This window comes from Carassius carassius, chromosome 1 (assembly GCF_963082965.1).
Source record: "Carassius carassius chromosome 1, fCarCar2.1, whole genome shotgun sequence".
NCBI lineage: Eukaryota > Metazoa > Chordata > Actinopteri > Cypriniformes > Cyprinidae > Carassius > Carassius carassius.
The window spans coordinates 860,791-871,844 of record NC_081755.1 but is presented as its reverse complement, the minus strand read 5'-3'; the positions used below and the strand labels follow the sequence as shown (position 1 = coordinate 871,844).

Sequence of the window (11,054 nt, the reverse complement as noted above, 5' to 3'; positions counted from 1 at the left end):
AATGCACATTAATAATTTTTGCACAAACACTTGAATATGAGCTTCTTATAACGAGTAAAATTCATGCCAAAAGCCAGTGGTTTTCACCTGCTCCAAGAGCGCTCCATCACGAGTAGCCTACAATTCATGCAAACAGCCATATAACTGCATATTCAGCAAGTATTCATGTTAAACATATTTAGCTTGATCAGAAGGTTACAATGACTGCAAGAGTCGAGCGGGATGTTAAGAGTTAGTCTGTTTCTTTTACTGATTATTTTCGGGTTAAAGCATGATATAAACAGATTCACACTCAATCGCTTTTGCAATACTGTCTTCAAACAATTGTAATCTTACAGTGCTACTACATTATCAGCATGCTATCTGATTTTGAAATATTGAAGAAGTTAATTGATCTGTTTAGATAAAATAACTGACAAAGATGTTATTTTCATCACAAACAAAATTTTCACAGCAGAAAGCAGCAATTAAAAATGTAATGCTTACAATGTTATTAGTTTGGCATGTGATAGGCTATAGGGAAAAAAGTTTACACATAGCTTAAGCCACTTTGAAACTCTCCTGTTATTTTTTTTAATTATTATTATTATTATTATTTTATATGCTATGTTATGAACATAACATTTTAAACATACTGAAATCCTTTATTCACGGAGTGAAGGTGAAGCGTGTTTCTGGTATCAGTGCGCGGAGGGGAAGTTGTTGCTGCTCACAGACTCTGCTGCGAGTGAGAGAGATGTTTCACCCGATGAAATGAAGACTACCGCGGCTGCACAAGCACAGCACATCCGCCAAAAATCAACCTGAAGCAATGCTCGTTCATCGACTCGCCAAGCTTTACTTTTGTAGGTCGCATGGCAGTAAATAATTTGATAATATGACCATGCAGTCAATACAGATATTTAATAAAAACATTAAAACAAGCAGGGCTGTAAAATAAAACAATAAAAAACGCATGCCAGATCTACACCGGACACAAGTGGAATGATCCAACAAAAGACAGCAGAACCCAGTGATGGATACACTGGACACGATCCCCATCAGTGAACTGATGCTCGTTCTGTTTATGATGAAATGTTCTGACACTGTGTTCAGATGATTTGACACTATAGCGTGATGTCATCAAGTTTAGACAGACTTTTCGCTGTGGGGCACAGATGACAACTTTCGCGTCCACTGTAGACACACAGAAAGTTTCTGCTCTATTTACAAACAAGTTCTAAAAAAAAAAATCTCTAAACCAGTGGCATAAAGAGATGGAAATATAAACTAGAAAATATATTAACAGGTCCTCCGTCCATGACACTGACTCACTGCGGAGCTGCAGTTTTAATCTGAACAGCTCTTAAAGCTGAGTGGATGGTTAGATGCATGATGGGCTAGTATTAAAAAAAATACAAATAAAAAATAAAGGTCTTTCCAGCATTTAGGTATAACAGTACTGTTTTTTTAAATCATCTTGTTGCAGTTATTAAATTTTGTTAAATTTGACTGCTAAATTAATGATAAAGACCTATATTAAAACTTGTTTTGAAAAATGTCTTCGTCATTTAAAAATTAGTTTAAATCATAAATCAGATTTTTTTTTTTCTAAATTAAAAAAAAAAAAACTGGGATTTTTTTTAGGCCATATGATATTACCCTACTTTAAAAGCAAGTAAAGAAGGTTCCCTTTAAAATCACTTAATTTGTCAATTACTAAAGCTTTTTTTTTTACATCGTGTGAATGTTGTTGATTATAATGATAGAACTTGAGTTTAATCTTGAGGACGTTTTATTAATTCTTTAGAGTTTCAAAGATTTAATCGTGCTGGTTTAATTTTATTCATTTATTGTTTTAGGCAAATTAGGCCTAAATAATGGGAACGAAATTATACAGTGCTTCACATTTAAACATGCAACAATTTCTTAATCAGTTTACAGACAAATGTCTTTTTCCCAATAAGTTATGTCAAAATAAAGCACAGGTAACGAATAACAAAAATGCATGATGTTTTATTAAAGGAAAAATATATTTATATTTAAAATATAAATAAAAATATAGGCATCATATATTAAAATGTTGATATTTTGCATATTAATCCATGTAGCCTACCCCCCTAAAATAGGCTACTACTTTTAATGCTCCGAAGCAAAGTAAACCAGAATTTCTTTTGAATAATATAACGCATTATTAATATAATATAAATAATACTGCACACCTTTTAAATGTGTCAAATCTAAAATATGGTTTAATACCATGAAGCTTAGAAAATATAAGCACAGGCTCAGGCACAGGCTTGACATTTATCCTGCTTGAATTCGTTCTAAGAAATGCACATAACTTCATAAATACCAAACTTTCATCTGTGAATATTAAATATATTAAATATTTAAACTATAGTTTTTTTCTTAAATTTTCATTGACTGAAGCAGTCAAATGTAACACATCAGCGAGGCAAAACTGACGTCTATTAGCGAAAATGTGCTTTGATGCGCTTGTTTGATAACTTGTGGTTAAAGCGCCACTCAGCGGTCAAAAGCTGCAAATGCACTTTATACCGCGAGGCGTTTTCGATGTCTACTTAGTGTATATATATTCGGATGCAGCTTAGGTCACTTACTGTCACTTTATAAACATATGAAATGAATTTTAGCATGAAATGGAAAGCTAACAACATGAGATATAAAATGTTTTACAGGTAATGGTGCTCATGGAGAGCAGACACAGAAACAGCCTAATTTTCCCACAAATGTTCTCCTGCTCTTGTTGAAGATTGTGTGGCTCAGAGGCTTATATATATATACAGTACAGACCAAAAGTTTGGAAACATTACTATTTTTAATGTTTTTGAAGGAAGTTTCTTCTGCTCATCAAGCCTGCATTTATTTGATCAAAAATACAGAAAAACAGTAATATTGTGAAATATTATTACAACTTAAATAAATAAATATACTTAAAAAAATAATAATTTATTCCTGTGATGCAAAGCTGAATTTTCAGCATTATTACTCCAGCCTTCAGTGTCACATGTAACATCCAGTCTATCACATGATCATTTAGAAATCATTCTAATATTCTGATTTATTATGAGTGTTGGAAACAGTTCTGCTGCTTAATATATTTGATGAATAAAAGGTTAAAAAGAACTGCATTTATTCAAAATAAAAAAAGAAATTCTAATAATATATATTCTAATAATATATTTTCTTTACTATCACTTTTTATCAATTTAACACATCCTTGCTGAATAAAAGTATTGATTTTATTTAAAAAAAAGAAAGAAAAAAAAATACTGACCCAAAATTACTGACCAGTAGTGTATATTGTTATTACAAAATATTTATATTTTAAAAACATAGCTTCTTTTTTTTTACTTTGTATTCATCAAAGTATCCTAAAAAACTATCACATGTTCTGAAAAAATATTAAGCAGCAGAACTGTTTCCAACTTTGATAATGAATCATCATATTAGAACGATTTCTAAAGGATCATGTGATAATGATCCTAAATATAAAGCTTTGCATCAAAGAAATAAATGATAAAGTATAATAAATTTAAAAACAATTATTTTAAATTGTAATAATATATCACAATATTAAATTTTTTTCTGTATTTTTGATCAAATAAATGCAGGCTTGATGAGCAGAAGAAACTTCCTTCAAAAACATTAAAAATAGTAATGTTTCCAAACTTTTGGTCTGTACTGTATATATTTTATATATATATATATATATATATATTAGTCAGCATTTATAAATACTGTTCATCTTAATGTTTAAGTTTAAGATTTAGTTAAGTTAAGATTTTTTGAGTGTTACATCAACAGTCTTCTCCAACGGCGAAATCTTCGAGCAGCTGCACTACATCTCCTTTGTAGAGATATTGCAAACATGCAGGAAAACTGTACTAGGTAGGGTTGTGGAGTTACATCATAGTATGAGATTATATACTTAATAAAAGATAAAAGGCTCAAATATATTTGATTAATCATGATATTCATGTGATAATAATGTATCAAACAACTGCATTTGTTGTTGTTATTCATAAGCCTCAGGGATGAGAGTTAAATTCAGCAAGAAAAATAGGAATACAAAGGAGATTTAAGCCAGTTTTGCTTGTGGATAAACTGTGAATTTTGCACATAAAATAAAGAAATTAATCTGTCTTAAATCTACTTTATATTTATATTTATATTTTTTCCTGTGGTACCCGGGGAGCAGTGTGCCTTGAAAAATGTAGTATAAATAAATCAATAACTACATAAACTGCATAAAACAATCATATACATTTTTGTTAACACTTTATTTTACGGTTACATCTATTAGTTGCTTATTACTAATAGCTATGGCTTTTCTCTCAATAAACTCTTAATTTTCTGATAATTAGTAGGATTAGGGTAGGATTAGGGATGTAGAACAAGGCATTAATATGTGCTTAATTAGCACTAATACATGGCTAATATTCTAGTAATATACATGCTAATTAGCAACTAATAGATATATCGTAAAATAAAGTGTAACCAAATTTTTCAAAGAAAAAAGTAGGAGGATTTCAATATAAGCGTGATAAACTGGGTCATGTAGACAGTGATTCAACATTGCTCATGTTTGAGCATGATGCATTGTTAAAACTAACTAGATGAGTCAAGTTTACAAATGAACTTTGAACATTGATATAAAAAAAACCTGTCTGAATGTTTGAAGCAGTTGCCTATGCTGAAGCTTCCGGCAGAACTTTGTTGACCCTGGAACCACACTGTGATTAACCAATCAGATATGAAGAAACAGTTTATAGCTTTTGTGAAGTTTAGGCTCACGATCAGTGTTAGGTTCTACATCAGGGTCAGTCACCTATAATTTCCTCTGATTTTAGGTATTACTAATGATTAAGTATGAGGAGGATATGGTCACGGCGCGGTAGAGACGGAACCGTGAAGGAAACAGGGTCTGGGTCCAAATGCAGGGAAATTATATTTTAATGAGAACAAAAAAGGCCAACAAGGCCAAAAACAAAACAGAAACAAATCACAGGGACAAGAGCAGACGCAGCCAAAATGCAGACACCAGTATACATGAACACTTACAAATCACAATTAACATTAATCCAGCCAGACAGAGTGGTGTGAGAGTGGAGAATATATTGTCCGTGACAAAGGGGAACAGCTGTGTGTGTGAGTATGTGACAGGTGTGTCGAATTTGTGATCAGGTGTGTGTGGGTGACACAGCTGTGCAGAGTGAAGGTAATGAGTCCAGGAGAATGGAAGTGGCGCCCTCCAGTGGTGAGAGGGAGGAACACCGGGTCCGGACTCATGACAAATATGGTCAAGACTACATTTCTGGATTAAAATGTTGTTCCAGGGTCAACAAAATATGTTCACCTAGGAAGACATCTAACTCAGCAAAATCAGGACGTGCGAGACATCTGCATCAATCTGCTTTTCAACACCGTTTACTTTTTCAGTGTTTCTTCAGAGAGTTTGACGAGAGTTTGACTGGGTCATGTACAAACATTGATTCCACATTGCTCATGTTTGTGCATAATACATTGCTAAACCAAACTAGATGAGTCAAGTTTGCAAACAAACTTTGAAATTGGGTTTTAAAAAACCCTTGTCTGAAAGTTTGAAGCAGTTGCCAATGCTGAAGTTTGAAAGTTTAGATAGATGTTGTTAGCATGATATTAGCATATTTTAGCACGATTAGCATGTTAACATGAATAACATGTTTCTAACGTTAACATATTGCTAGCATGTTTCTAGCATGATCAACATATTGTTAATCATGTTCCTAGCATAATTAATGTGTTGTTAGCATGTCATTAGCATGTTTATAGCATGATTTAACACATTTCTAACATGTTGTTACCATAGATATGTATAGGTAGATGCCACATTCGACTGCTCCAGACACTTAGTCATGTCCGCCATCTTGGGCATCTAACTCTACGTATCTATGGTTTTAAGGATGATTAACATGTTAGCTAGCATGACTTAGCATGTTGTCCTAGGATGATCATTAAGCTTTTCTAAACACACTATACATCTTACTGTACAAAAGTGTCAACTCCCTTAATGAAAGTCTGTGGGACTTTACATAGTTATGATCATCTGTTTAACGAAAATTGTAAGTTCGACCAGTTAGAAAAAATAATTCCATCCCAAGTTTGGTGGTTGTAGCTTGAAAGCTCTTGGATTAGATACGTTTTAAAATGTAATCTCAGATGAAAAAGCAGCAACTTAAATTGCAGATCGATAGTTTGTGACCCTGGAGTCTTAATTCTTAAGGGTATATTTTTTTAGCTATAGCTGAAGAAAAAAAAACCACATTGTATGGGTCAAAATTTTAGATTTTTCTTTTATGACAACAATCATTAGGATATTAAGTAAATATTATTGATTACATTAAAGATTACTCATGTAGCCTCAATCTCAAATCTGTTACTATTACTGCTGCTATTGTTATCACGTAGTTGAACTCAATTTGCACATTACTACACTATTTGTTTTTATTGTTAATACTGTAGATTTGCATGTACAAATATACATAGTCTATATTTCTATTTTTCACATTCTATATTCCTACTCTATACTCGTGTATATAGATGCACATAGTCTAAATTTATATTTTTTCATATATAATTATTTTTATAATAATTCAACGGCCCATCGTCAATTATTCTATATGTATGTGTGTATATAGTTTTGCACTGTCTTGGCATTCATTGTGGACAGCAAAGTGAAAATGTTTTTCTCAATCACTATTTTCTATCAGTATGTATGTATGTTGTCCAGTTATTACAGAGGCATAAGAAAATTCCAAGATATAGAATATAAATAGAATCCTGAATTTCAGTTTTTTGCCTTCGACAGAATAAAACTCACCAATCTATTAGGTAACGGAAATTAACATTTGAGGAACTAATGGATAGTTTTGATGAGCTCAAGGAGCCCCACAGCACAACGTGAATATGTACTCCCCACGTGATGTATGTTCTTCATCTCTCTTCTGATCTCAATGTAGAATTACAGACAAAACCCCTTTCCATTCTTGCTATAGCTGTGAATAATGCCTATAAACATAGTGACAGTGACCAAATGAAATGTCAAATTTGTCAACATCCACAACACTAGAGAGTCATTATTAACACAATGTTATAAAATAACCAAGTCAAGTAATGTTTGTATTGATTTTTAGGTTATGTAATGTGTGGTGTTGAAATCTCATTTCTTATCATAACTCTCCTGGTTTTCCTGTGTGGGATTAGGTTTAAGATAAGGATTTGTTGTGGGTTTTGGAGACAGGAACCAATCAGACAGCAGTCTCCTCTGTGTATGAACCAAATAAAAATAGGGGAGTCATGATCTGGTTTTGAAGAGTCAAGCATTTGTTGTTCTGCAGAGAGCTACAGAGTACTTGGACGTGACTAACTTCATAGAGGGTGAGGTTTTTCAGCCGTTCAAAACTTTACACTTTACTGTTTCATAAAAGTGTGGCTTGAGTCAGTGGATCATTTGAAATGCTTATATATATATCCTTTCCATAGTGACGCACAGGGCTCTTGTACAGCTGGCAATATTGGAATGTGGACATTGAGAACAGGTTAATAATGAATAAAAACTGTTCTGTCTTCATGTTTTGTCAGGTGTGCAGTAGTACTGGTTGATTTCAGGAACAATGGCAGTCTGGCCTCTTTGTCTGTCTTTCTTTCTGCTCTTTGCTCTGGATGCTTCAGGTAATTGTTGTGAAGTGTATGTGGCCTAGTTTTCTATTCATGTGGTTTACCTCAAATCCCACAGACTGTTAGTTTGGATTTAGACATAAAATTGTAATCTGATTATTAAAATGTTTAATATATTATATATAAATATTTTCTTTTATTGTTTCAGAGACAGCACTTCTTACTGGCATAAGCGATGGTGAGATATTTTAGTGTGTTACATTTGTTCTGTCTAGTTGTAGTGACAAAAGCAGGGTCGTCACTGGTGAAAGGTGGTGATGATTATAGGGACCCACGGCTGTGGACAGAGCTCAAACACTGAACTGAGTTCTCCATCTGCACCTGAGTGAACAAAAACATAAACATACAAACACAAAAAGAGATGAAAAGCTTAATTCAGCATCAGTGTGCTGTGTTCTGTGCACACAGAGAGCCACGTCTAAGCCCTTCAACGCCAAATTGAGTTTTGCTTCTTCTTGCTCTTGAACGGACTAATGCATAAAATATTGGCCCGGTTTCACAGACAGGGCTTAGACTAAGCCAGGACTAGACCATAGATCAATTAGGACATTTAAGTAATTTTTATAAACATGCTTGGAAAAAAACATTACCGATGTGCATCTTAAAACTAAAAAGGCACTGATATATTTTTAAGATCAGTCAGTGCAAGTTTACTTGCAGAAAGATGAGGACAAAGCAAGCTTTTTTGAGAGTGTTGGATGTTATGCTGTGTACAAGGTTCAGATTACAGCCCATCTGTTGTTGATCAATATGAATGAATCCATGTAAAGCTGTGCACTGTAAGCCAAATTGAGTTTTGCTTCTTCTTGCTCTTGAACGGACAAATGCATAAAATATTATGTTGTACCTGTCTTGGCGGTCGGTTACCTCTTAAGTGAATGTAAACAGTTGAGAAAGAAATCAGATGGATTGTCTCTTAAAGTGACTGCACCTAATTTAGCAGCTGCTGTCGATGTCCTTATTTTAATCCAAGAAATCTAATGAGAGAAAATCTCTCACTGCGCTTCACTAAATTACTTTGTCATTTTAAAAAGAATTCAACTCTTTTTCATTTATACATTTAAGACTATGCAATGCTATTTTACATTTGATTATATGGTCTCTGTAACTGGACAATTACAAACTTAAACATTGTTTAATTTGTATCTTTGTTCTGTTTATTTCTTTGTGCTATTTACACATCTTAAACAGGGACCTGTACCCTGGTCAGACAAGGTGCGTATACATACAATATCAATCTGATCTCAGTTTAATGAAAATACTAAAGGTTTAAGGCAGCAATAATACTCCCCTATCTTTCTTACAGAAACCTGTGAAAGTGGATGGTCTGCATATAAAGGTAGATGCTTCCGCTTTTTTAACTTTCCGCGTTCCTGGATTGATGCAGAGGTATGAGATGCCATCTTATCATAGGGATTCCTTCATTTCTAAGTCTTGAAATTTTCAGTTAGTTAACAATAGTTTTTATGTCCTACTCTCTTTAGAAACAGTGTTTGGGCTACGATGGGAACCTGGCCTCTGTACACAGTTATGAGGAGTACATCTTCGTACAGATCATGATTAAATATCAAACTCAAGAGACAACTGAGTCCTGGATAGGAGGCTATGACGCTGTTTCAGTATGTTTGTTTTACATTTGTTTAGCGTACTTGTCAATAGCCATTCTTTTTCTTTTTATTTTGTATATTGTAGTTGTTTTTGAGTTATGTCATAGAATAAAAAGTAAGATTAGGATACAGCTGATATGTTTGGCATGGTAGGTCTACTGGTTTCTATAGAGAAACACAAACATGTTTTTGATGCGTTAACATCATGAACTTGTGATCCAAATGGTTGGTTTGAACATGTTTTTTTATATTTACGAATATCAAATAATGCCATGTAGGTGTGTGATGGAAACGGAGTGTCCTTTATGGTGTTCTGTTCACAGGAGGGAACATGGCTCTGGAGTGATGGATCAAAACTGGACCAAGAGATATGGGCTCCTTCACAACCTGACAATAGCAATAGAAACGAGCACTGTCTTATGATGAACTATCAACGTGAGTGTTTTAAATGTTTATGAAATATCATCACTATTTATATCTTTGTTTTATCTTGGAAATCCTTAGTAGCCTCAATTCCAATAACCAGCCGAATGTAGAACTGTATTTTAACTTCACCTAATGTTTATGAAATGGTAAAGGAATAGAATTGGCTGTATTACCTTAACAAGCATTACATTTTATCAGAATACTTATACTGTAACAATAATAGATTTTTTCCCTTCCTGCTATAGCCTCGAGTAACTGGAATGACAACCCCTGTCATATTAAAAAGCCTTATGTGTGTGTGAAGAAATACACACCAACATTTAAGTTTCATGTAAAATTGTGAATGTCTTATTGTCTTGCATTAAAGGAAAAGTTGACCAAAAAATGACAATTTTAAAACATCGCTTACCCTCAGTCGATCCAAGATAAAGATTAGTTCTTCATCAGAACAGATCTGAAGAAATATAACTTTACATCATTTGCTTATTGATGGAGATCCTCTGCAGTGAATGGGTGCCATCAGAATGAAAGCTCAAACAGCTGATCATGAAGACATCACAATAGTCCACATGACTCCAGTCCATCAATTAATGTCTTGTGAAGTGAAAGGTTGCAAGTTTGTAATCAATTTTTCATTTTTTGGTCAATTGCTCCTTTAACTAATTCTCCCTAATTTCTTTACTAGTGTGCAAGTAGAACTCAATAAATATCAAGCAGTTGCATTGAATTGTTTCTGTGGGTTTTTGTCTCATTCCACATATCAGATGTGCATTTTCTGAATGAAATTCCTGAAGATTTTCGGTAAACTTTGGATCTGCGTAAATAAAATTCAGCATCAGAGGTGCTTTGCTTTTGTCATGCCATTGTGTTATTATAGGAAATAAATAGAAACATTTGCTAATCGAGTTGTTATAAAACAAACTGTAAAATAATTCAATGTGTGTGCCAAAGAAAGATGTTTTTTTGTCAAAATGTCTATTTCATGAAATTACAAAGCTTATATAATCAGAAGCAATACAAATACAAAATTATAGAGTAACCCGTGACGGTGATTGGTCCACATTAAGGAGATACTTTCATTTTTTTAACGCCCCAAAACTGGACTGGTATGAGATGGCAGCTTCGAATGTTGTTTCCTTCATCTTGACGAATTTCTCGAGTTGCAGTTAACTGCAGTCCTTATGTACTCGTCTTGGAAAATATCTTTGGAAAGTAGTACTTCAATAGCACTCCTACTATTTGAAAAAATATTATATCAAAAACATCATTGTAAACAAAGACCTGGTTTAGGAGTATATA

At 33.4% G+C, this 11,054-nt stretch overlaps 1 protein-coding gene and 1 long non-coding RNA gene across 2 annotated transcripts; both read left to right on the top strand.

Moving 5' to 3' along the window:
- Positions 1-7,318: 7,318 nt before the first annotated feature.
- On the top strand, positions 7,319-8,143 carry LOC132136193 (uncharacterized). Its single transcript, XR_009431142.1, has 3 exons — positions 7,319-7,422; positions 7,627-7,716; positions 7,871-8,143. It is a non-coding gene; the product is annotated as an uncharacterized LOC132136193 (long non-coding RNA).
- A 766-nt stretch (positions 8,144-8,909) lies between these two features.
- Positions 8,910-10,347, top strand: LOC132132376 (ladderlectin-like; the record flags this gene model as incomplete). The annotated part of the gene is made up of 5 exons (XM_059544770.1): positions 8,910-8,937; positions 9,029-9,111; positions 9,207-9,341; positions 9,653-9,764; positions 10,001-10,347. Coding segments are annotated over 5 exons (456 nt in total), but the record flags the coding sequence as incomplete, so codon positions are not given.
- Between the last annotated feature and the right edge of the window lie 707 nt (positions 10,348-11,054).